At 40.2% G+C, this 27572-nt stretch overlaps 1 protein-coding gene across 1 annotated transcript in view; it reads left to right on the top strand.

The window, feature by feature from the left end:
• Nucleotides 1–27572, top strand: part of LOC118788919 (gamma-aminobutyric acid receptor subunit gamma-3) — a 108554-nt gene that overhangs the window by 44621 nt on the left and 36361 nt on the right. Inside the window, exons 4-5 of the mRNA XM_036545127.1 lie at nucleotides 22895–23115; nucleotides 27247–27329. Coding sequence (XP_036401020.1) covers nucleotides 22895–23115; nucleotides 27247–27329 — 304 coding nt within the window. The remainder of the gene's footprint in view (nucleotides 1–22894; nucleotides 23116–27246; nucleotides 27330–27572) is intronic.

Genomic DNA, 27572 nt, shown 5'->3' with positions numbered 1-27572 from the left:
AGAGTATTCGGTATCCTTTGCAAGGGTCTCCTGTGCTACTGTATATTTCCACCATTAACTGGATGTGTTATAATATTGGATGAAGGGAGCATGAGACATTTACAAAACCAGGCAGCTGACCTGAAAGAGCATCCATAATATTTTGTGACCTTGTCCTTTCTTTGGTCTTCATCTTAGTCGCATACCCCCACTCCACACCACTTGATAGGAGACATTATTGTAAATGAACTTTCCAGAAATGGTGCTCCTTACACTGTGAACTTGGTTCATTCTCCACAGCAATACATCATTTGGTTTTACTGTATCAAATTTTTCAGGAAAGAAAAATGGCTTTCAGGTTGCATGTCAAAAAAGGAAGAATGTGCCGGCAACACTAGCGATTGAGTGGGAATCCTCACACATGCACTCGATCAGTCATTGCATCGGCATGCCTGTACAGTGAAATAAAGAGCTTCAGCAGATATGGACCGATCCTTTGGACGGCCTGCCAGATATCCCTCCGATAACATACAGCATGACAGCACAGTAGTGCCTAGCAAGTGCTCACTCGCTGACGTGATTCTCTACCCTTTGGTTAGACTCGTCTCTCTCTCTCTCTCTCTCACACACACACGCACATTCACACATGCACAGACATATACACACATACAGTACCTTTCAAAGATTTGGATAGACCTGATTAAGATAATGGGAAACGTGTATTCAAAGACAGTTTTTATACACAAATATAAATTGTGAAGTTGATGCCTATGTATGAATTTATTTCCAGAAAAAATAAATAAATAAATAAAAAATATATTTTTTGGCTATTTTGAAGAATCTAAAATATAAGATACTGTAGTTTTGATTTGCTTAACACTTTTTTAAATCACTGCATGATTACATTTGAGTTATTTTGTGTATATAGTTTTTATGTCTTTACTATTATTCTAAAATTTGGAAAATAGTAAAAATAAATACATTTGTCCAAACTTTTGACTGGTACTGTATATGCATACACCCCACTCTTACTCTGCATAACGCTTACTGACATGGCAGCAAGAAGATGTAAGAAGATGATGTTCCTGATTAGAATGTCCATGTAGTCACTCTCCACCAGTATGCTAATCTGTGTCGTTTACATGTGAGCATTGAAGTTTGTGATTTGTTTGTAATTTTGTATAAGCATAATTAACCATGAGAAGAGATAGGCTCCTCTTTATAGGAACCAAGGAATCTGCTCGCAATTTTAATTATCTGCTTCAGTTTAAGATAAAGAAAAAACATACATTTTTCCGTTCATTAATATAGTGTATGGTTTTGCATGTTTAAAATGCCAGTTTTACATTTAAGCATTTTTAAATGTTTTTTCCTGTCTTCCCTTGCCACATACTATTATAGCCAACCCAAATGAGAATATAAGCTAAGCAAATAAATATAATAAATTAATAAAGTCCACAATTTGGTGTTTTGTCATGCAAAAACACCCTGGTTGATTTTCACCAACCAGAAAAAACACTGTGTACAAATCAGTTGCCTAATTCAATAAAAATACAATTCAACAATACAAATTTCTCAATTTCTCAGGATCCTCTAGTCTAAATAAATAGAAGTCATTCCAATCATTATTAAGATGTCCAGAGTTCACTGTGTATCTAACTATTCCTATTTTGTATAGGGTCCATACCTAGCCACAACCAGTACCTACAGTATCAATTAAAAAAACACCATTGTGCACAAGAGATTCTTTTTAAAATGGTTCTTTATTTTTCCTCATAGCTGCCTTTGTGGGTAGCTCCAGCTTACAAACAACATAATTCCTGTTGTCCCTGTGGTTGCTGAAGTGTTCTGCCAGCCCCTGTGGCTGAGAGTGGTCCCTGACGCTGGCTTTATTGAAGATGTCATTGAGTTTAAAGATGCAGGTCTGAGAACGCTCCCGTTAGGTTTGACTGGATGACGTGCTGACTGATGTCCCTCAGTGACTCTGTGTCCCAGGGGAGACGTAGCACGTTTCATCCTGAGGCTGAATTTTAAACCTCGTCTAGCCAGGTCTGACACAGAATGCCACACGGAATGTTGCTTTAGAGGGGCCTTAATCGACTCGATTCAGAGTGAATCAAAGGATTCAGGCAATGCACTGCATAGGTCTCTGAATAAACTGGAAGTTTAGTGTCAATTTCATTCTTCTTTGGTGGATATCCAAGGAAACGAAAGTTGAGTCTTTATGTGTAAATATGGGGAATTTTGCTGATAGTGGTTTACTAAGCTGATGCCTAAATAGAAAGCTTCCTAGGAAGATGAGGCAGAATTCTTTCATTTCTGACACATCCATGATTCAGATCATGATCATCAGAACATTTCACATTACGGTACACAACCACATATTGAAAACACATTTTAGAGAATATGTATTTTTAGCACATAAAATTATTGTTTTGGTGTTTTGCAAGATAATTCTGCTTTGCGTTAATATACTTTCAATGTGTTCTTGGGCTAAATTACATATTTCTTAAGATATTACAATATATTTCATTTTTGTATGGGCACCCAATAACACCCATAGGAACTATTCAGTGTTTCTGCCTCTTTTTTCCAGGAGTCATGGTTGAAACATGATTTTAATGATAAAAATCATGATGAGTTTAAATATATTTTAAAACATCTTATTAAACAACTGTGCTCCATTGAAATTTTATGGTATGACTGCACTGGTATATTTGCATAAGAATCACTGAGATGAACACTACGTATCAAATTGTATAAATCACAAGAAGAGATGATTATGTTTTAGTGATTATTACAACATGCTGTAGTAGGTTTAGAGTAAACCATTTCAACACAAATGCTTGTTGTCTGACACAAGCCTTGAGGCAGATCTGTGAGCTTCTAGCATCATGAAAGGAAGAAAGAAAGAAAGAAAGAAAGAAAGAAAGAAAGAAAGAAAACCACCCACAGACTGACATAGCTAAGAAGATTAACTAAAGTAAAAGAGGTCACAAACCTGTTGAAAAAGAATGTTCTCATCTATCAGTGTTTTTTCAGCAGGGTTGTGACCTCTGACATTTCAATGAGCACATTTAAATTTGAAATGCCTCAGAGGCACTTCTTTGGGGAAAAAAAACATCATCTTAGTTTCATGAACTCTGTCTAGGAGTGTCCTTGAGAGTGAGTGTATGACTTTCTTTATAGATTCATCTAAGGGGAAATGATGCTTACTTTACAATCCACAATTTAGGAAAAAAATTCAGTTAAAATGAGAATACTCAAAATGTGAACTGCAGTATATACATGTCCAGAGTGGCTAAGTGCTGTAGCTAGATCTTGTAATTGCCTGTGAAACAAATGTCAAACTTGACTGCGGTTTTTGGTGTTTGTTCAGAGTGTTTGAACAAACTAGGGAGGTGCAGTTCCAAGCTATTTAGATCACACTGAAGCACCTGAGAAAGTAGGTCAGTGCTGAGGATTCATTCTGCTGAAACCAAAACATGGGTGAGCATATTAAACCCTCCAAAAAGCAAATGGCCCTGACTCCTGCAGTTATTGGATTAACAATAATAACTCCTTTGTGTAAAATGGTGGGATTTTTTCTCGTAATGGATGTGCCTTCACAAACCATCTGTGGGAAATGGTTGTTCACATAATGACCCGCTTTCGCAAAGGAAGTAATCTGCAAAAATTAGTTAAAATGAATTAAATAAATGATTCGTGAAATATTCTTCTGCTTGTGCGACCTTGTGCCTTATGTTTGACATTTTTTGTTGAGATGTAACGGCTAGCTGTTAGTGGTTATTTGGGAGCAGGGTTTTGTTGAACATTGAGAAAGCTTAACATGTGATGTCCACCTCAGGAAATACCACAGAAAACAGGAGGGTATATATAGTACTCATATTTAGTTTTTATCATTTATTTCATTATTTAATTAATTCTCTGAAGATATTATTCAAGTCTCCAGCCTTTTCTATAAATGTGAGAATGTTGGTAAGCTTGTTTTACTGCTGAGGTCATTTAAGCCCTCGGCTCTTTTATAGAGGTGGCAATAAAGCAAGGTCTGTTTTTAAAAAAGGATACAATAACAGCATTAGCAGCAAAGAGCACAGGGACTTTTGAAAAGGAGCAACAATTTGAGGTTAAGTAGGAGCTGCTTTGATCAGGCACCGTTTTGCAACCATTCAACTGAAGAAGGAGCAGGTCGCCCTGCCAGGGAAGATCTAGATAATTAATTTCTTTTTGTGGTGACAATACAAGGGTTACTTATTAGAATTTCACATTGAAGTCGAACACTGAATGTGTCATAGCAATTTGTAGCTTATTTTTTTCAATGAATACATTTATGTTTATTCAGTATATTGACTGATTAAAATGCTTAATTTACTGTAAAATGAATTTAATTTTATTGTTAATTTAAATGTATTTAATGTTATTAATCTGAACAGAACCACATATGAAAAGGTGGTACTTGTAAAATATATATATATACTTGTAAAATATGTTCCACACATTGGAAGTGAGTATAATGCTGAACCACTATGATCCTTGATATCTGGGCGACCGCTGGGTCTCTCTCTCTCTCTCTCTCTCTCTCTCTCTCCCCCCCCCCCCCCCCCCGTCTCTCTCTGTCTTTGTGTGTGTGTGTTTGTGTGTGTGTGTGTGTGAGAGAGAGAGAGAGAGAGAGAGAGAGAGAGAGAGAGACTGAGATTTGAACATTTACAAGAGAGAAAAAGAGATAGTGTATGATCAGGAGTAATCCAACGAGCTATCCAAGTGCAGGCAGGTACAGTTTGGATTCCATATAGGAATATATTGTGTTTCAGAAGTTATGAAGACATTGCTGGCACAGCACATAGGTGGTAGAAAGAAAATTTCCATCCAAACTAAAAAAGGAAACAGTGGTTTAGTATAGGGGAAGGACAACAGCACAATGTCAGTGGAATTACAGTGCTAATACAACTTTCATTGTGGTTTTAGATGTATTGGTAGGTAGTATTGTTATTTGGTTTCTATGCACACAAACTATCTGGAATGCCATTTCATGTCAGTTCAGTTAATAGCAGTGGGAAAAAATAACCTATTCTTCACATTGCATGGTATGAGTACATCTAAATGATTCCTAGGAGCAGATTGCTTGATTCTTAGAAATGGAATATTTAAGTACATGAGTGATTCTACCCCTGTGTTTTTGAACACTGTGTGCAGTCAATTCTCATATTGATATTTCTTATAAGCAGAGTGCACTTTCAAGAGAACAGGCTATGCCTGGAGAGGACTGGAGACAGCAGCATTATGAAATAACAACATCTTGGTAAAAATATAAATGGATTAATTGGTCCAAGACAACCAATGAAACCTATGTTGAAACTGTAGCATACTGCCACTGCAAAATGGACATAGAGAAACCAGCAGGGTCAATTTAGTGCACTTCATCTACATTAGAACAAAATGTGAGTTTAGGAGCAACATGAAAGAGGAGCTGTTTTTCGGATGAGTAATGCTCCTTTAAGGAGCGTCCTGCTGCTACCCTAGAAGTCAGCCGGCTGGAGAAGTCAGCGGGTTGATTGCGCTCGGCACTAAACCTGAGTGCAGGTGGGTGCCATTTGAAGAGTGTGTTCCGTCTGATGTTTTAGTGCCACGGAAGCTAAATAAAGCCCCTCGCCATGAACTGGCAGAAGTGTCTCTATGGGATGATCAAAGCCGCCGTGTGTTCTATGGTTTGGTGACATTTTTTGAATCGAAAAACCTGCAGGGTTTGCGTTCCACTCTTTATGTCTCCTTGTGCATGGTGCTTTGTGGTTCACTGAACGCCTATCATTTTGATTGTTCATATTCTGATTGTTCATATTTCAGAGTCATACTTTAATAATATGACATGATAGGTGATAGTCATATATGTTTCAGCTGGCTGTTGGCATGGAACATAAAAAGGGTGTACCGAATTTATAAATATTTAAATCATAGACCGAAGATTGATATTATAACATTGTAACATCCTTTGACACAGATGCAGTGCTCTAATGTCCTCAGTAATATCCTTTCTGCTGGCAATAGAGTTGACTTTGCGTAGAGAAATCGCATCTGTCAGGAAGACTTGGTTCTTGTAAGTGAATGCTTTTTAAAAGCGTAATTAGGAGTGAACAGTCAAAAAGGACACTCATATCTTGAACAGTGTTTTTCTCATAGTTAAATGATAGATGTCCTTCAGACATTAAGAAAATATGTTTATATATATCTTCTTAATGCCATATATTCTATCGCTGTCCTATTGGAACAAAGCCAGTTTTTTGCGCCTCTGAGGGCTTCCTGACATTGAAGATGAGCACCTTGCTTACTCAGCCACTCAAGAGCCCCCATTTGATCACAGATTTATCAGATGTGACAAGGTCCACCTCAGCGTTGTGTCAGTTAGCATTTTCTGTCTCCTCCATGTCTATTAGAATCATGGATGCCATGAATTGTGGAATTTGCCATGAATTTCCCAGCTGCATCTCAGGTCTTAAGAAGACTATCTTAAGACTATAGTAAGCGAAGTTACATTTTTCATCATCAGAAAGTGCCTTTCTTTTCCCTGCCATTTCACCTGGAATTCATTAAGTCCATTTCTGATGCTAAGAGCTACAATAATCAACGCAAAATACAAATTTCAGTATGCTCCTTTTTTTTCCACTCAACACATGCCATTGAACTCAGTTAATATCATAGGCCATATTGTGAACAAGTCTAAAAGATTCAGTAAGCAGATTGCTTGCTTGTTACAAGCAGAATATTTAGGGTTATGCAACAGGGTTATTATAGGAATTATCCTGTGGCAGTGTTTGTGGTCTAAATATCCAGGTGATTCATTATTTCATTAATAATTATGAAAGGAGTGCACTGTACATAGCAGTGTCGTGAACATTAGAGTTTTTAGTTTAAAGCTCTCAGGCAGTGTTCTTCATCACCACCAGGCCACAGCTGGTCAAGTACTGGGGTTTCTTTGATAAAAAAAGATGAGCTGAGATGAGAAGAGATGAGTTAGGTAGAAGGGCAGTTAGAGGACTGTGGAAGGAGTGTCTAAAATTGCACTGTAAAGAGTTTCAGCACAAAGAGCATAGTAAGCAGTTTTCTTCAAGCTCTAAAATGCATATAAAGAGGAATGAAGTTTGCTGAAGTGCCACCTTGGAAGTCCCTGCTTCTGCGCACATATGAGTCACTTCTGAATGTTGTGAAACTTTGTGCTGAGTTACTGTATGTATAAGCTTATAATATGCTGCCTGCCTGCAGGAAAGAGGGTGTTTTCCATCTGAGGCCCGAGTGAGGGGGGATTCTGATTGAGAGATGATGCTCTCATAGGGAGTCTCTGGGAGTGAACCGTGTGGCTTGCCGAGTCATCCAGTGCTTCATTTTTCCAGGCCATTTGGCAGCGCTCTCTTTCCCCTGGTGGCTCTCTGGGGCGGAGGGCATGCTGTGCTTCCGTCCGTTTCCACACAAACTCCCCCTGACCAGTCAGGCGGCGACTATCAGCTCCACTCATGCCCTGTCCGGAGTGCTCCTGTTTTGATGGTCTGCTTATGTTCTTAGCCTGATGCGCCCTCCGGTCTGTTCGCTAAAACACTGATTGACCGATTCTCCCTGGCCACAGGTAGTCCTGTCAGAATGCCCTTTGTCATGCGTGTCTGCAGGATACTTCCGAGAACAGCAGGTGGAGCAGAGGGACTTGACCTCTCCCTCAGCCGGCTTTTTCAATAGTTCTCTGGGAAAAGGCTTGATATCTTCTTCTTTGTTTTTTTTTTTGTTTTTGCTGTTGTTCATCACACTCCTGCTTCATACAGAGTAATTTCTTCAACAGTTATGGGTGCAAGGAGCAAAACAACTCAAATACCCATGAAAAACAGCCTGAGAAAATCTGCTGCTCCAAAGATTATATCAGATGGAGTTTCTTGACTTCCAAGACAAACACAAAATGGGCATTCCATCCTGATGATAAAAATTTAGACTGCTAAATATAATGGAAATGGAGATAATATAGTAAATATTAGATAAGTACATGCATCGTTATTATGAAAAAACTGAGGCTAAATATGAAGTATAGAGTTAAATATTTTGTTGCTTTATGTTTAAAAAAGTGTAAACTAAAGTAATCAAGTACCGCTAATATACCTGTATATATAATGTAATTGTAGCTCAAATCAAATGTTAACTCAGTGCCCTAAAAAAAGCATTACGCAACTAAATGACTTTCATTACTCTTCTTACGTAAGTTCTCTGACTGAACAAGGATCCTGCACCAGATAGAGAGTCAGTTGTGTCTGCGGTCTGACCACAACAGTGGGGGAAGAACACTGCATGGGTTACAGTTAGTTAGGATCCATGAACAAAGGCCAAAACTGAATTAAAATTCCCGGTCATGCTGACTCCAAAGTGCAGAAACAGCCTAAAAATGTTCCTGTGCCATATCACCCACATTAATCCTGAGCATTGGCAAAAAAGGCATAATATATAATTAGAGGAACTGCTGTCATGTTCAAGGTTCCTTTGCCTCTGCTGGGGAAATATTAGCAGAGGGATATTGGTGCATGTGTCCTACTTCATGCCTTTCCGCTGTCCGCATGCACCAAAGCCATCACTGCACACAAAAGACCATTGCAGATATTTAAATCATTTGATTGCAGCTCCCTTGGTTTTAATTCTTAACTGCAAATAGGGGAAAAAAGATGAGGTAAGCAATCTTCCCCAAAATCTGCATATTTTCAGCACAGACCATTGCTATACTTAGTAAACTCAGTAAATTAGCCCTTGAGTGTTCTAGTTCATTCCACAGTGCTTTCCTGAGCCTCAAATGAGGCCTCACGGTGGCATGTGGATACCTAAGGAGACCATCGCTTCCCGTGGGGAGTGACCAAGGCAGAAAATAGCCACGACTAGAGCTGAGCAACCCGTTGAGGAATGCAGCGAGCACATGTGCCGTACAGAGAGAGCTCAACCCTGCCTTTCCACATCTCTGGAGGAGCCACAGGAACAATTTGTTGTACAGAGTGCACCTGCAAAGATTAATGCGAAAGGGGGGACTTAACTATACACAAAGGGCGCCCAATACGTTACTGTCACAGCTTGCGCTGTTCGCAGGAGAGACGCAGTGATGAATCTCATTCTTTCCTGGCCTTCTCTCCCCTGCTCTGCAAAGTTTCTGGGACTGATTTCTTGCAGAGCTGTTCCACAGCAAAAGGTACAGCTCCCGATATCATTTGTCGCCATGGTGTTCTTGGCATGTAACAACAGCCACAATTTCCGGGCAAGTTACAATTCATAGAGAGAGTATCGGGGAAAGAATTCCATGCGTTACATCCATATCAGAATAAACATATCAATTCATTCATTCAAGTCCTAATAATGGTGATATTAATACAGCTAATGTTAAAGCACATGAACTTTGAACATTATGCATTTATGTTTATCTCAGTTTAGTGACTTGATTAACGTATGACTGATGGTGATATGTTGGAAGGATTTTTACTGTACACAAAAACATTGCAACACTGCATTGCAGTGGGGGAGACTGGGAGGTGGTGATGCAGTGATTTAGACTGCTGAAATCCAAGCTTGGTGAAAATCAGGAAAGGAAAACCCCAAAAAGCCACCACTTAAGATAACACTGCTCTCTCTTGCCATTAATATGTCGCAGGCTGGAGCATGTCAGGGTGCTGTCTCTCAGTGTCTGGGGTGTTCAGAGCTAACAAGCCCAATTTGGCAAGATATTCCAGCAAAACAGTCCACCACAATCTGCGCGACCACAAAGCACACTCCCTTCTGGAAGATCAAGACATGAGTGCTCCGTCATCATTGGTCTGCGCTGCCAATTTGAATACATCAGAAACTCCAGGTCATTGAACTTAGGGATCTGGAAACTTTCACTACAAAAGTGCAACACAGACCACGCATTAGAAGTGGTCATGGTGTTTGCTTTACTTGCTTGAAATGTGCTTGTCTAATGATTTCCTTGCGTTACATTACCAAACACCTGCCATTTTCTTTCTGCAGAAATGAGCATTACTATTCGTTTTGTTCGCTGTGAATCTCATTTTCCATGCACATTTACAGTAATTACAAACAAGAGTCGCATGCAGACACTCATAAAAAAAATCATGTTAATAATTACATTACTATGTCAAGCATGAAATGGTGGTGAGCGCAGCAAGACATGAGTGAGTGTAATCAAACAACGATGAAACTGTGGATAAGAAACAAGGTCGTACAAGGCAAGGGCAAATGTTAATATTGGATATTGGGAAAAGGTGTTTGTCACTCGTTTGGCCAAAAATACCTCACCCAGAATACAGTGCCATAACTCACTTAAATTGTCCTGAATAGGTCATGTGATTCTAATAAAAGGATGATTTTAAAACTTTCAAGCACAGACCTTTCATGTTTTCCCCATTACACGAAAGGTCATCAAACACCTTAACTTAGATGAATGCTCTTCTGTGAATGGCACATGAGATTGAAAATTTGAAATGACAGTGAAGAATCCACTGCTTAATATGGCTGCTGTTGCTGCAGGGCAACGTTTTCGGACATTTATTGCAATTCATGATCGGCTGAATCTGTGTCCATTGTTTATCACTGTTACATAAACTGATACATATTCTGGTACTCCATATTTGTTTTACACATTAAGAAAACTGATAATCACAATTATTTTGTGTTCTTTTTCTTGCAATCTTGCACTATTTCTCAAGTAGATGGCATTGTGGGTTGTGTTTCATTAAAAGCTCAGGACAAATACATAATAAAATGTTTAAAAAACTGGTGACATTGCATTGCTATATGGAGAGAGTATGGATCATTGCAACAAAGAGCAGCAGTTTAATGTGGTACCAGAACGGCAAAGGGCTAGTGTAACACATTTTCTGTGACAACTATGTACTTAGTTCCAATTTCATGTTTGATGGAAAAAGTTTTACCGCAGCTAAGATGGATATTGGAAATGTAGGTGCAGAGAGATAAATACAGGGAAGAAGATGCTAGGTTTCCGTCTGATACCACTCACCAGTTGTTTCAGAAAGGAAACAATCTCAGAGTGAATGTCTTGTGGAGTACAGTACCTGTGCATGCATGTTGTGATGTCTGGGGTATGACCTCACGTGCATGTAAATATTTATACAAATTCATGGCTATTTTACAACCCTTTAAATATTTTAGGGCTTGCAGGGTGTAGTGCTGTATAAACATGCTCTGGAAACCGGAGAGATGCCGACCGAAGTATGTCACGCTACAGGATCAACAACAAGCACAAGGTGTACATACACAGCAGTTTTTTGTTGCTGTTGTTTGTTCGCCTGTTGAAGATTGGGAAGACGTAGTGATGAGGAAATGCGGCATGCATTGAAAACTTGTTAGTCCAAGCTTTCTGGGGCGTTATTCTCCCTTCCCACAGAGACGTGCAGGCACAGCTGCCTTAGTGAATCTATGCAGGATGCTCCTCCGCCACCCCAAGTCGTCTCAGCAGAAACGCTTTTGTTCCACTCCCAAAGGTGCTGTTTCTTTTGTTACACCTGCTCATTAAAGAGAAAAAATACCCTGACACCCGGGTCAGGATGCATGCTCACTTCAGACAAACCTGCTCGCAGTGACATTACACCGAGTCATTTCTTTACACGTTGGAGGCCAGACTCATCCTTCGCTCTCCCGAGTGTTATTCCTGCTTCAGTTTCGCAGCAATGATAAATTATACAGAGAATTTAATTAGTGCAGAGGGGGTGAGGGGGACCCATTGAATCCACAGCTCTATGGATTTCACACACAAATCACATTGAAAGCTTTGCATGACAGTGAAACAGAGCGATATCATTATGGCGAATGGCATGACGGCTCTGCTGGGAACCTCCGGATTAAGACGTTTATTTTTAGCTGGAAATGGGCTGAGCCGGTCTGTGGTGAGAGAAATCTCTCATTTGTATTCGGGTCATTGTGGATGACAGGAATTCTGCTGGAAAATTGTTCCTCATAAACCAGAATGTGAACTAAACATTCACTTTAATGAGTAATATTCCTCTTAGTCACTATAATTTTGAAATTATATATGAAAATATTTCCCCAGTGAGATAAAATGTCACGGTTCTGAAAAAATAACCTAATGAATATGATTAGAATTAACCCTTGGATTCAGTCCTACCACAGCACTGTTAGCTGGATCCCTAAGGCCCACTGCACTTAACAGGAATGCCAGGATTCATTAATAGCAGTGGTCATTCTCATAACTTGCCCTCTTCACGTGAGCATCACTTCCTGTTCAACACTACCAATTATCATTTGATGGTCAACCCAAAATTACTGCTATGAAAAAATCCAGTGACCTCTCATTTTGAAAAGGGTCCTAAGGATGTATAATGCTAAATGAAGGGCAGTTTGCTTATGTGTTCATGAAAAAGATTACTCAGAGGATGTGGAAAGCATGTGGATGTTTCAAACCCCAGAAAAGATTGGCCTCTTATGAGCTTGTACAAAATGCAGGGGTATTTTGTGGTGGTCAGTAGTACATTGTCTGAACTGTTTAGCTTTACAGAGTCAAGGTAACAAGGGACTACATCCAACACACACACACATACACACACACAAAGAGAGAGAGAGAGAGATCTCCTGGTAGGAAATTGATAGAAAACTGTTTATAAATCTCACTGACATATGCAACTATGAATGTGCAAAATAGGCTACCCTCACCCCATTTAAAATGTAAAGGAAACATATATCTCAAACTTTTCCCCCTTTGCCCTCAATTTACCCTCAGTAAAAATGCTATACATTTCCTGACACATCCAGTTTTGGATTTTCCGTGTTTATTTTTTTATAGGAATACATGTGCATATATTTGACTAAAAGGGGGATGGAGTGAAGGAAACTGTCATTCTACAGGGAGACAGGGCAGTCATTTGCATATTCTGAATGGCATTGAAGACAGCAGCCTTTAGCCTGTAGTTAAGTGTGAGGAGAGCAGCAGGCTAGACCACAGTGGATGGGGAAGGAGCTCGGGTGGGGTGAGAGAAGGTAAAGGCAGATGCGGCTCTATATGCATGTCTCAAGTGTCAGCCAAAGGAAAACAGACTTTAACACCCCCCCCCCCCCCCCCCCACCACACACACACACACCCCCACACCCCCACACTGCAACAGCACAAATGCAATGGGATTGATTGTATCTGAAACTCCACAGTCCGGCAGGCAGAGTGCAGGGAATATAGTCTGGCCAGGCATCTGTTTGAAACCACTAAATTAATGTGTCAAAAAGTCTGCAAATATAAGTTCCCTTCTGAATTAGTTTTTCACTGAAATTTGATATTACTTTGAAATCAGGCCCATGTAGGTTGTTGAATATCATAAAGGTCCAATGATCAGCTTCGGGGTCTAGCATGTGGTGAAAACTTTGCAAGTTTCCCATAATAATGGATTTAAAATATAAACAGTGATTACAGATACTTATAAAAAAGGCAGCTAGTTAATATTATACGGCCAATGTGCCCCGTGCCATAAGTCACTGTATAAACATATCTTGTGCCACCATCTCAACACTGATACAATGCCATTCCCGATGGTGAATCAGCACCTTCTGATAATTTCCCTCAACAATCAGTCATGTCAGATCAGGGCTTATATCTGTGCCAAACATCAGCGAGGTCAGCCTGTTTAAAGGAGACAGAGGTGAAAAGGGACATTCAAATCAGCTGGAGTCCATTTTGAGGCTGACAGGGGGCTGAAAGCACCAAGACCTTCAAAGTGATTAATAAAGCAATTAGCTGTGTGCTGCTCGCCACCCAGAAGGCTCTCAGGTCTATTCATACTAGTGTTTACACATGCAGTATTCAGGTCGGAGCTGCTGTAGCCTTACAGCTGATTCATGCTCCAAATTTGCATGCGAATATCAATGTGAATGCATACATGAACGTGCTAGCGCCCTCTGCCCACTGCAGACCTTTCGTGCTTACTTCATTTTTGCTGGACAGTATGTGGCTGAATTTACAAACCTCCAAAACGGTTGGTTCTGACCCATTGTCCCCATTGGTCAATTTGTATTCCAGCGTTGGCTATATTAATCATGAATCGCACATGAAGCACCGCTGTTTTCTGGTCATCTGCATAGCCCTTTGCATTGTTACAAAATCTGGTGTATGACAGGCAGCACGACCCTCTATGTGAACAGCCATTATGGTCGCAATTATGACATTTTGTGTGTGTGACAGTGACAGCCACTAACCGCAACAAGCATAAATCAAATATGATATTGAATTAATGAGACGGTTGATGATTCTAATGTGCATTTTCTGTTGAAGCACTTTTTTGTCTTATAGTAATGCAGATGAGCCTTTGTCTTTCTGTCACACTACCTTCAAAGATTTTTTTTTGTCAATGAGCAATAGATCGTCTTACCTGCAGCTGAAACTACAGATCAATAATATACTTATTCTGCTCGTTGTGTGTTATTTTTCAGCTGTGCTCATGCCTCAGGAGTAGCATTGATCAATTTTTCAATCATCAGTGCATTCACAGGACAAATGATGCGTGTAGGCATCTATTTATTTTTGACACAAAAGAGAACCTGTAAGAATCTTAAGAGCACTATGCAGCTGTATTCAAAACCAGCATCAACAAAATGTTCCAAGCATAATAACAAGAGTGATCCCATCTGAGCAGGGTACTATAGGAAGTGGAGTCCCTCAGGTATTGCAAATATGTACAGTAAATGACTTTTGATAAAAATGTGATTAGCAAACTAGTTAAATTTCATGATTATACAAAAAGTGAAGGGGAAGCCAACAAGTCAGAGCCTACTTAACCTATAGAGTCTGGTTTGAACAGGATACTGAAATTGTCAGAAACTACTCTATATTGTCATCAACATCATTTATCACTTCCATTCTGGTGTGCTACTACTAAAATTTTTGATGCAGGTCTATTAAAGATATTGATAATATAGAGATAGCATAACAAGTTACTCACAAAATCTGAAGTGCAAATACAGCGGGTGACTGCTAGCTTTTTCCAGTTACTATGAGTAGCACCAATATGGATTAATAAATGTATTTATTTGTCTGGCAGATTCTTCTGATATGGACAGTTAATGTGATCAGGATGTCAGTAAGAATCTTTGGTTTGATGTTGCCATCCCTGTATAGGAGGCAGTGTAAATAGCAGGAACATGACCACAGGAGTGAAATTTAAAATATGTCTCTTTTCAATGAGTGACATTCCCAAGGTTTCTTTTGCTCTTCCCCTGCAATGTATGAATGGCCAGTGCCAGAGCCAGCACTTACACATCTTTTTGGCATGACTGTGAGGCACAGTGGGTTTGAGAATGTATACACCAGGCAGCATTTGTTGAATCTTCATGTAAAAGTTTGACTGCTGTAGCTCTGCTATAGAAATGCTCTTATGAGACAATAACTGCAGATGTTTATGGGCATGTAAGAAAAACCGCTTTGCTCGTAGTTGAATCGCTCGTTTGTGTTCTCTCTGAGTTTTTGTGTTTAGGGACCCTATCTTGCTGCATAAAGCATCACAGACAGCGGATTTAATGCAAATGAGGGTTGAAGGAGTTAACATCAAAGTTTTCTCTCTCTCTTCTTTCTGCTCAGGCTTCCCCCCTAGGTCTGTATTCACACTTTCTGAATGTACCTTGTTGTTATTGATATTCATCTTTTTTAAATTGCCACCTCTTTTTTTTTCTTGGTATCTAAACCGGAGTAGAGTAGCTGGAGGTGCCAAATAAAACACATGGTTTCAGAATCTTTCCATATTCAACAAACCTTATCTTATATTCCCTGCTGAAGAGAGGGAAATGAATTCAATATTTCAGAGTCAAAGCTTACAGTGTCTGGTTTTGTAGAACTGCTAAAGAGTGCATTTGCACTGCAATATTAAAATGATCATTTCAGTCACAAGGGAAATGTAAAAACAATCTTCTATAATTCATCTCCAAAGAATGTGTAAATATAACAGCTTCAATACCAAAGTTTATAGCTTCAGTACTTAAATACTTCAGTACTTATTTATTATATTTATTAAACTTGTTATACCTGTTTAAGTGATGTAAGTGCACCTCTGAAACACAGATCCAGCCCCAAGTACTGTTATCAAAAGGGCATGTCTGAATTAATTTTTATATTTTAACAGCGCAAACCCATGTGCAAAATCCGTATTGCCTGGGTTTACCTCTTTAATGAGCAGAGGGTGTGACAGAGGTGCCTCAGTGCACTGGCTAATTAGGATGCCTGCTACAATACATTTAACAGAGCCTTTGCCCCAACACCAGGCCACATCATTATTTACACACATCTCACAGTGCAGAATGAGAGTATAGGTATAACAGATATGATCTTGCACTGTCCTATACAAGAGACACCAAAGCCATTTGATCCCAGTTGAGTCCACTTTATATTCTGATAACAGACAAGACAGCATATTGTATACATGTAGCTCGCTGTTTGTAGAACAGTTGTCATAAGGAGAGCCAATAATAAAATATGATCATGTTTACCAAACTCTCTGTACATACATATAAACAACACCATGTATTTAAGTGAACATGAGTTATTCCGTAATAACGGTAATACAGGACAGTGCTTTGAATGGGGGACACCACTCCTTCTATCTGCAAGTGTCAACCAATAATTACAAGCTCCACCATGTCACACATAGAGCTCAACAAAAAGAAAATGAAAATCTCACAAGAGGCATATATAAATGGTACCAAGTGGAGGCATAACTAAACCTGTGATATAGACAAATAGTTTCTGTGTATTATAGCAGAGATTTGTGAAATTATATATATATATATATATATATATATATATATATATATATGTGTGTATTTGTGCAGTGTACTGTAGTTTAGCTGCTGTCACTGAATTAGTCATCATAATATGGAACTAGATGGAAACTCAGCATGCTCATTTTGACCTCCCATGTGCTTACAAACAGCCATTGATAGGCATTGGGTTAAAAGAGTACATATATACACTTAATTTGTTAAGTGCACTTTAAATACATCATACTTCTTTTTATCTAGTGTCCAGATGTTAATTTCCTAGCTCCTCTGACTTCATCATCACTTCAATAGTTTTAAAACAGTATGAGGTACCATACAAATTGAAAAATTCTTCCTCTGCACAATAGTAATTAGAATGTGGAACAAATAGAGATGGAAGCATAACTCGTTTAAATAGCTTGCTGGCTTTGTTTCAATATTATGAGTTCAACAACCTGCATAGCAAGCTTTCGCCCTAAGGTAGCAACTTAACTGCTACATAGCTCGGAGCTAGCTAGATACAGAGCTAGCTAGATGGTGTACTTACAGGTTTGCCAGTGAATTTTTACTGCAATTATCTTTGTGTTGCATTATTAAAGTCTTGCAGATTTGTCTTTTGATGTTGTGTCTTCTTGTAGGTTGAAGGCTTTATTTAAGTAAGCTGCAGTTATTGAAGGCTGAACTTAAGTGAGAGAGCTACTATTCAAACACCTTGGGAAAAACCTATCAGACTTTTCAAACTTTCATCAATTGTTTGGTTGGCCAGGCCACAGGTTATGTGGATACTACAGCTTGTCTTGTCTTTGACTTTGATTAAAGTTATACTGCTAGAGACAAATGCTAAAAAATGTAGCTTTTACAATCCAGTAAGTAAAAGGATCAAATTTGATAGTGGAAAGCCAGTCTGCTGACACCAGCACAGGCCTCAAACACAAGCCATCATTTTCAAACCAAACCATAAAAATCCTGAGAGATTTAACATGCAGATTGGTCATTAGGAAAAGGTTCGGTGCTATTCTTCAGGATTAGAAGTGCATCCTGTCCCCCACTACATGGGCAATGTAAACTATTCAAGGTGTTTTAGGGCATATCAGCCTTCTCCTGGTCAGTTTTTGTTCTGTAATTTTACAACCCACTTGAATTACCCATTCAGTGTCAGGTTTGCGTGAAATATGACATTTGATAAAGTAGCATAACCAATAGGAAGAGGGAAAATAAGACTGATGATCTTAAGCATATTCTGTATTGTCCCTTGAATGAAAAAAAATGTGCTTAAGCATGGTTCCTAACTAAAGGGTCATATAAGTGGAAAAAAGTGTAACCAACTGTATGTAAGTCGCTGTGGATAAGAGCTCCTCCTAAATGACAACAACGTAATGTAATGTGTGTAGCATAACAGTGCACCTCATAATGGCTGTAATGGTGCCTTACAGTAATGCGTGTCGGTTAAAACTGAGAGAAATTCTGTTGACTTCTCTCCTGAGTTTTCTTCCACTCTGCATAATGCAGTCACATGATATGAGCTGTGCTGAGACGTTCTAACATGTAACCCTGACCTCCAGCCAAGCCATCCTTGTTTGGAAGGATTCCATCACCATTCCGGTCCGGAGCAGCTATTTAAACAAAGTAATTATTATCTAAATTGAGAGATAAAGTGGTAGATTAAAGCGTGGTGGAAAAGGTCAGAGCGGCGCACTGCATTGGCAGGCACGCGCAGAGCCGTGGAGAGGGTGGGCGCCCTCCGGGGTCACTGCTTGGATCCAGGCTGGCATTTTCTCGCCCTTCACAGCTCTGTCAGGGGTCTCCTCAGCTCTTACGCCTACTTATCCATTTCCATATGCCGTACCGTAAAGAGAGGGGGAGTCTACTCCTGCCTCTACTGCAGCAGCTATCTGCCCACCCGAAACAGGCTTTTTCTTCCTTTGATCTTGGAGGACTTACTGATTCAACGAGGCACTGACAAGACCGTCCCACAACCCCTGTATACCCTCCAATCAGATTACAGTAGCGATGGTAAGCCATCTGTTGCACTTCATCAACAGAGCCACTCAGGCATGTCAAAAGCATCACATTTAGCGCATTAGTAAAGAACACAACTTTTTTGATGTTTACTCTCAGCGCACTTAGCACATCTAATCAAATAGCTTTATCAGCCTTCCGGAAACTCGCCAGGAAGGTTTGTACATAAATTTGCAGTCATCATTCATTACTAAAGCACTGGAATTTTCAAAATGTGGCCTTCTCTTAAATATTAAGATTTGTGATTTGCTTCAGTTTCTTTCTTTACTTCTTTTTGCTTAAGTAGTTTGGTATTCAAGTTTTAAATGTGCATTTGTGCCTTAATGGAGCTGACATTTATTGAAAGGTCCCACCACAATGAATTGATGTCCTTCCTGTGAGTGTAGAATGATTGTTCATTCAGGTGGTGGTCTGGCCCCTACCTCCCTGGCTGAAGTGTGAGCCAAAGTGTTCAACAGGGGAAACGCAGTCAGGTAATCCAGCCAGACTGGATGTATGTAGCCTCTGCTCCCTCATTCTATTTGTCATGGAGCATTAACCCACACACTGCATTGGGTTGTGGACGTGTGCGTTAAGCGGACAGGACTTCCTGCCACATGAGGTGCGTGACGCCTCATTGGCTGGAATGTCACCGTGTGGGTTTGAGCCGGATCATTCTCCAGATGAGGAAGGTGCAATCACTGACTGTGTATCTAAAGAGGGAGAGAGTGGTACAAATGACCGGGGGGACTCCAGCTGAGCTGAGCACCACCTACTGTGTTTGTTCCAGGTTTGTTTATTTCACTCTTATGCTCACACATCAAGGGGGACTTTGCTGCAGGAAGCTAAAATTCCTATCATTTATGATGACAGGTATGACTGTACTTTTCATCATCTCATAATGAATGAAAACGCAGTGCTGTTCTGAAGTAGTCTAGCTCGTAGCTTCACTTCTGAAAATATACGAAGTGCTGTCCCCCAGGAACCTTCAAAATAAATAACAAAGTAATAATGCAGTACATATCCCTCAGTGAGCCAAGCAGGGAAAGCCTACAGAGAGGGTATTCTCATTGTGCTCCAGAAATCCCTAACCATAATTCCCCCTGCCCTGTGTCATCCTCCCTCTAGTAAAAAATAGCCTCAGCTAACTAGCTAGAAACTTCTGCAATTGTATACATGTGAAAAGGACACAATGTTCATGTGAATGCTTCCAGTTAACTTGAATGAAATTCTCTAACAGTGGTACTGCTTTTCCAGTATTTTTCAGTTCTTGCTTATTGGTTGTTTTTAGCTTTTTTCCAAGGTGCGCCTGGGGGATATAGCTGGCTAGATGGAGAGCTAGACTAGTGCCACACCATAGCTACCTGTACAACCACTAAATCTATCCTTACCAGGGTCTGTATATAACCTCTGCTCTCCCTGATAACAAAATATGTAGCTAGCATTTGTGAAAGATTATTACTGAAAGGTTCACTTTCTCCACTTTGTACCTTTGCCATCCATGTTTTGTACTACAGCATCCTGCATTGTTATCTTTGCTTGAAAGCGATATATAGCATCCAAGCGAAAACACTATTCTTCCAGACAGCAATGTAATCAAACAGGTAATGTAAAACATCAAGATAACAGAATGATCATAAAAGAATCAGTGCGTTGTATATGGAGTTGTAGTTGAAACAGATAGTAGTTGTAATGGATTTCATCGTTTGAACAGTCACTGGATGATGGTGCTGTGGCTGAGAATCAGATTCAACATTCCTGAAATCTCAAAAGTGCTGGTTGTTTGCAACTTGCCATTTCTGATGCAGTTTGACTGGCATCGTGAAAATGCTCGCAAAGACGCAGCGAGATAATGTCCCAATCTCAGCGAGGTGTCTCCGCTCATGGTCTTCCAGATCGCACTCCATCATTGACAGACTCCATTTGGCTCTAATGCCTCACCAGTTTAGACATCGCTGGCTGTTAAAAACTACAGACAGCACTTTACAGTAGTCTAGCCTTCAACATACCAATTACAGTAGTCTAGCCCTCAACACACCCATTACTCAAAGTAATGTGTACATTTATTCATTTAAACATGAGAAGAGGTCTGTGCAGATGCTTGGGGAACTCCCTGCTGTGCCTACCTGGTTTATGTCTTTATCATGTGCCTTTGTGCTGTACGCCGAAGTAAATTTTAAATCAATTGGTAGATATCCCCTTTAATCCTCAAAGATTTTAGTTTATTAATGAGTCACATATTGTGACACATTGTCAGAGACTTTTACAAAACCCTAATAAATATTGTTATAAGCCTGGTGTGAGCCAAGCATTTTTGTAACAGGAGATTTGTTAAGCAAGTTCACTTGAAGAATCCATTCTGGCTCTGCTTCATAATGCTGTTTTTCTCATTGAATGAGTCCCCCCTAAATGATCACTACGATAGCTTCAAACATATGCATTTAAATGCATGTTATATTACTGTAAGTGGGCTGTAATTCTCTAGTGCGATCGAATGTGTTATTTCAGTTTTTATATAGTTCTGTTATTGCTTTATACTTTATCTTAGTTACTGTGTGCAATTTGTTTTTGCTTGCTTTTATAAAGATGCACGCACTCCTCATTTTTAATGCACCTGATATATTCCCCTTCTTTCATTTTTTATTGATAAGGTGCTAAGTGAAAAAATGTTTTCAGGATTGTTGTTTTTTGCATACTGGGCAATTTGCTTTTCAAAAAAAGCCTTGTGGCAACTCATCACTTTTTTTAGCCTTGGAGCATATTTTACAATTTATTATTCTCTGGGCTGTCTTTTCATGTACTTAGTGAAGTTACTTTTTAAACTTTTTACTTATTTATCCACTGTAGGGACAACTCCACTTGAGTTGTTTTACCTCAGCTTTGAAATCTCTGTATGCTGAACACTGCAAATACTTTTTATTACTTTTAAATTGTATTACTTTTGAAAGATTTGTTCAATTAATGCTGTCCGTTAATAGCTGCTCAGATTTTCTCTCACCTCACTAAAATCTCTGCATCTAAATCTAAGATCTGTAGTGTTAGATTAGGTGGCTTTGACTTTGCAAAGTATTGTAATTATGGACATATGGTCACTCATCTCCAAGTGGTTTTAAAAATATAAGTATAAACTCTTTTAGGATTATTTCAAAATAACTGTAATATACAAATTCCTCCTGTCTAGGAAGGAAACAAACAGAATCATTTCTAACATCCATTAAGCATTGCCTTAGTCTTCACAGTAGTCTCTTTCCTATACATTTTGCCAGTCTGTAGAGGTAATTAAAGGCCCCCCATTATAAATGTTTCCCTTTCTGTACAGGTTCACAGATTAGCGTTACAGTTTCAGCCTGATGCTGGTGGCCTACAGCATATTCCAGCAATAAGGCCGTTTTCATTTACCCACACTAATTTAATCCAGACATCCTCGATGGAGGTCGGAGGACACATCCTGCCATAGCCATTCAGGATTCACTGGTCCATATTGTCACTTTCTTCAGTTTACATCCTAATACACTCTTTCTCAGTCTCACCTCTTTAGTTAAGTCCCTAGAAGGTAAGTTATGGCATGCTGGTGTGCCCTTCTCTTCCACAGGACACATACTCTCACTCTACGCTTTTGGCTCCCCATACATAGCTAATGGAGCTCCACAAAGACCACAGAGCAGCCCGCATGATAGGAGTCTGTCTCTTGTCTTGATGGTATTGGCATCAAAGGCATTTCATCCTTCATCGTCTCAATGGTGTGGAATGCAGGTGGCTGTTCCCTGAGACCTGTACCTCTGTTCATGTGCGTTTTATCAAGCGTCTCAGACTCATGTCCTTCAAAGAGTTTCTCCATACAGGCCAATAGCAATGAAGCTCACTTGTCACAATGGCACCAGACAAAACCTATTAAAACTGAAAAGTGAGGCTATTTTGTGTTTTCTTTCCTTTATTTGATATCCATGGCCAAGGACTACTCAGGAGCCCTGTTAATAAATGGTTGGTTTTATAACAAATTTGATCTAATCACCTACAGTTATTTCACAGGTATTTCACTGACAGGAATCAGATGGGGAGACAATTCTATGAATGTCTTTAGGCTCATGTACATTGTCCATAAACACTAAGAAGTACTATCTGTTATTGAAGGCTTTGTTTTTTCTGGTTGTAGGAATACCAAATTGATATCATCTTTGCCCAGACGTGGACAGATGCCCGCCTTAGATACAACAGCACAATGAAAATTTTGACTCTGAACAGCAATATGGTTGGACTCATCTGGCTCCCGGACACCATCTTCAGAAACTCCAAAAACGCAGACTCCCATTGGATTACAACACCCAATCAGCTGCTGCGAATCTGGAACGATGGGAAGATCCTGTACACGCTAAGGTAAACAGAACGCCCCTCTCGGGGTAGACCTCATGTGATGGCATGCAGGGTTAAAGCAAAACAAAAGTACTTTTTTCATCTATTTCCCCCGTCTCTCTCCTGTTGTGTTCCTCTTTTGTCACTTTACCATTTAATTAACAAACACAATGAAGCACATGAATTCATGAGGCAGGTGATGGTGACTGATGACTGTAGATTGCGGAATCATCCATTATGGATCCCTACATGAACACAGCATGATGTGCTCTGACTGGCTGTGGAGATTAGTACAGTGTCTGAGGAGTTAATCCAGCCCACATCTGGGGCGGGTTATATGCGGACATTGGTTTCTCTCTCTACCCTGCCCCCCCTAGCAGGGTGCGGTGAGAGGCGGACACCAGAGGACTCAGGCTAATTGGGGTCCCACATCGCCTGGAAGGAGGCGAACTGACACATGGCTTTCATGTCAGGGAGACTACAGAGCTACCCCAACAGAGTCAAGGCCTTTCCTTTTTTATTGCTGTTGTTGTGATTTTATGAGTTTTTTAATGATTATTATCATAATTATTTAATTAAGGAGCTTATTAGGAAAAACTCAAATCAATAAAAAAGTGAAGAAGGATGAAAATGTCACAGCTGCCAAGTTATGTGTGATAATTAAAACAGATTTATTAATGTCACTGAGAGACAAAAAAAATGCCATGGGATTTCTGCTTTCAAGCACTACCTTTAGACCTTTTCAAAAGTTTTTTTTTTCTTTCTTTCATGATAACTGATGGATGTTTCTCTGTTGAATGTTTGTCAAAGCCATTACAGGGCAAAGTCTGTGGGGAATGAGGCTTGTTTATGTCTCCCATCATTTATTCTAAAACACCCTCGCTGTCAATTTCTTAACTTCCTGTCTCTCGGGGGGGTTAAGGTAGACTCCCAGTCTACCCTGTATAAACTGCCAGTATGTGACGCTATGGCTTGGCTCCACTCGATTTTTTTCTCCCTGGACTGTTAGTCAGCAGTGTTCAGTCTTTGTGACAGGCCTATTTGATAAGCAAGCGCCAAAGCCTGTCCGAAATGGAAAAGGAGGCCCCTAAAAATTGGATTCAGGTTCTAATATTCATTTTCTACCTGATAAATGGGGCAGTGAATATGTTGCATGATATTATGGCAGCTCACTGCTCAGAAAGAATGTCAAAATATACACAATCAGTTCAACCAAATGAGATTAGATTTGATGGCTGAGTGCTCGTACCATTCATTCTTGATTCAGACGGCATTTTTATAATGAAATCCAATCTAGTGTAATATCATAGCTTCTTGAAGTGTAGTTACATTCTCTACACTGCTAAGATGTACCTCTCAAACTATGCATGACCACCTTACTCTTACAAATCATCCAGTGATGACCATGTTCATACACTTCTTCACTGAAAGCTAATTATTGCTGTTTATCTTAGTGATACTTCTGAAACCAACATCCATACAGCCTAAGGGCTCTAATTAAAAATATTCACTTTGCACCAGTGTAGAGCAGCAAGATTTCTACTTGCAACAGGAAGAATTTCTACTGTACAAACCTCTGAAGGATTTGGTTGGACGTTTTAACACTCAGAAGTACATTTTAAATTGAATGTCTCTTATGACCTTGCAATATTGTAAACGAAATAAAATGGAGAGGTAAAAAATCACATTTTCATTTGGAGCTTGAAACTTGTTTTCAAAGGTTACTTTTTATTTTTCCTGAAAGTTGCCTTCAGGCTTTCCCTCCAAAATGAAACCTAAATTCATACCCCTCTGTAATCCACGGTCCCCCAAAAGCCCAGCTTGACTGAGGTCCGTTGATTAGCACACAACCGGGAAAATCAGACAATGAGGTATCGATTTAATAACACAGCACAATATTGCAGTCGTAGCTCGTCTGGTGAAAAAGAGTGTATGTTTGGAAGAGCACAGGTAGCTTAATGTGTCTTTGAGGAAGTGCTTGTAAAAGCCTTTTCTACAGTGACCTGTACTGAAGCCTACTGGATTTCCTAAAGAGAGAGTAATGCTGTACTGGTGTTTGGAAGGAGGAGATTTCACAGCTGAGCAGAGAGAGCTCGCCCCGCTGTCTCCAGCACTCCATAAAGCATTTCCTTGGCAACAGGAGAAGCAGTGCCGTTGCTAAGAGTCAAGTCTGTGGAGGGAGGGTAATCACGATCCTTGGCTTGCTGGATTCCCTTACACAGATTTATATTGTAAATCAATATTCATGAATGCAGCAGAGTTTGGATTACTGATATGAGATGATTAATGAAAAGTAACATGGGGACATCTCTCCTTATTCATTTTTCCAACTGTGCCACTGAGGAGCTGAGGTAAATAAGGATGCCATTTTGTTCATCCCTGTAAGCCTCCTGGAATGCCTACTGATCTATACCAGTCCAGTTCCCAATTCTGCAGTGAATTCCTTTACAATGCATCTGCATTTACATTAAGCTGTTCAGCATTTACACTGTTCATTCTGTCTCTTTTAAATGCAATTTCTGCAAACTTTGGGCCTTACAATGGAAGATATATGTTTCAAAAGTCATTCCAAACTGCAGTGGACTTATCTGTGTCCACTTGTGTTGACGAGAACATAAATGACAATTAAAGGTTGCTGAGATTAATTATTGCATTGTTTGGATAGCAGACACCATTATCCTGACACCATTAAATATCTTACATGTTATCTATGTATACTACTGGACATGCACTAAACCAATTCAGGTTAGACATCTTGCCCCAGGGTAGAACAGCTTTTCCCCATGTTATATCACTGTCAGTCAACACACAGACCTACTTGTAGGGTTGGACACTTCGCAGGCCATGTGTGATATTTGCAGCTCTCTCACTGATGACCAAGTGAAACATTTCACTGATGTGCTCACACTGGACATTGGTATGAAGTGCTGATTGGCAGTGACCCCCTGCCTTTGTGTTTTAAAAATCACTTTCAGAAAGACTTCACATCATTCAGGGCCATACAGACACACAGACACATTACAAACACACACACACATCCTGCAGAAACAAAGGGGGCCTCAGCTTGATTTGAGGCAGGTGTCTCAGTTCTCACGCCTGAAGCAGAGGGAGAAATAAACATGGTTCAGCTTGTCGCTCTGACAAAGTCAGTCAAACACAGCTTCGCCTCTCAGAGACCCAGAACCTGCATTCTCCCCACGGTTCTCACAGTTAGTCTGAGTCACTGTTGTAGCACAAGGCTGTATCACGTTACTATCCCTACTAAAGCCTGCTGTTTAAAATGACAGCACACCTAGATAACTGCCGCTGCAGAGGCAGTGTAGCCCCTGGTGCTCCTGTCTCAATGCATGCTGGATTTTTTTTACATGTTAAGCACATACTTAAACCCAAGTCAAAGTTTAAATCCGTTGCCATGGTTCAGTAATTGCATGTCTCCTTGGAGAGATTGCAGAGGAGGGGTTTTAGAGGTGGTAGCCCCCCCCCCCCCACCACCACCACCACCACCACCACTCCATTCTCAGTGCCGTAATATGTGAGGCCACATTCATTGTCTGTGAGGATAGAGGTCATCTCTCTGCTTCCCTGGCGCATGTTATAGGAAATCATCTCCGCTGTAGGATTCGGCAGGCATGGTGTTGCGCTGCAATGGCGCGGTCTCTCCGTGTGTAGCCATTTCAACACGCTACCAGCGATGCTGGACCCATCTTTACCATCCCTGCAAGGCCCCTCTCCAGCCTTCTAAACCTGACTCTATTAAAGTCAGTTCATTTTCACATTCCAGCCGTTATAGAAAAGCTGTTGTTAATACCAAACGGCAATGTGCTACGCGTGCGGCTACATCATTCAGTCAAGGTGCCATTTATGTGAATAAATGATTAAGTGTCTAAATTGGTGTGTGGTTATGTGATTCCTGTCACTAAATTCTTCTCAGCACGTGTTGCGTTGGAGAACATACACACGCTTCCTTTTTGATTAGTCTATAATCCTATAATCATATGCATGTGGAAAACATACTCTGATTGGCAGTCTATATATAGCCCCGTCCCTTTGCTGTCTGCCCAGTTAGCTGCTTCTAAAGGAGGGGATGGAAGCTTTTGCGGGAGTGGAAACGGTGTTCATTGTCTCTCTCTCTCCTTCTCTCTCCCTCTTTCACAGGTTGACCATCAACGCGGAATGCCAGCTGCAGCTGCACAACTTCCCCATGGATGAGCACTCCTGCCCCCTCATCTTCTCCAGCTGTGAGTGCGTGGGCGTGAGGGGCCGGCCGGCCAACCAGCCAGCATTCCGCATTAGCGCGCGTTTGCTTTGTGACAACATGATGATACTATTACAGCACAGGCAGCGATAGCGGGATTACATCAATGCGTCATTGATTATTATTGTAATTATCAGGATGTACTTAATCAGATGTTTTGACAGATGGCTTTACTTCTGTATACGTTCCCTCGTGCATCTACCAGAGGTTTACCGGCAGGAGACAA

Source organism: Megalops cyprinoides, chromosome 14, assembly GCF_013368585.1.
Source record: "Megalops cyprinoides isolate fMegCyp1 chromosome 14, fMegCyp1.pri, whole genome shotgun sequence".
NCBI lineage: Eukaryota > Metazoa > Chordata > Actinopteri > Elopiformes > Megalopidae > Megalops > Megalops cyprinoides.
The sequence above is the reverse complement of the archived record's forward strand: the minus strand, read 5'-3'. Positions and strand labels throughout refer to the sequence as shown.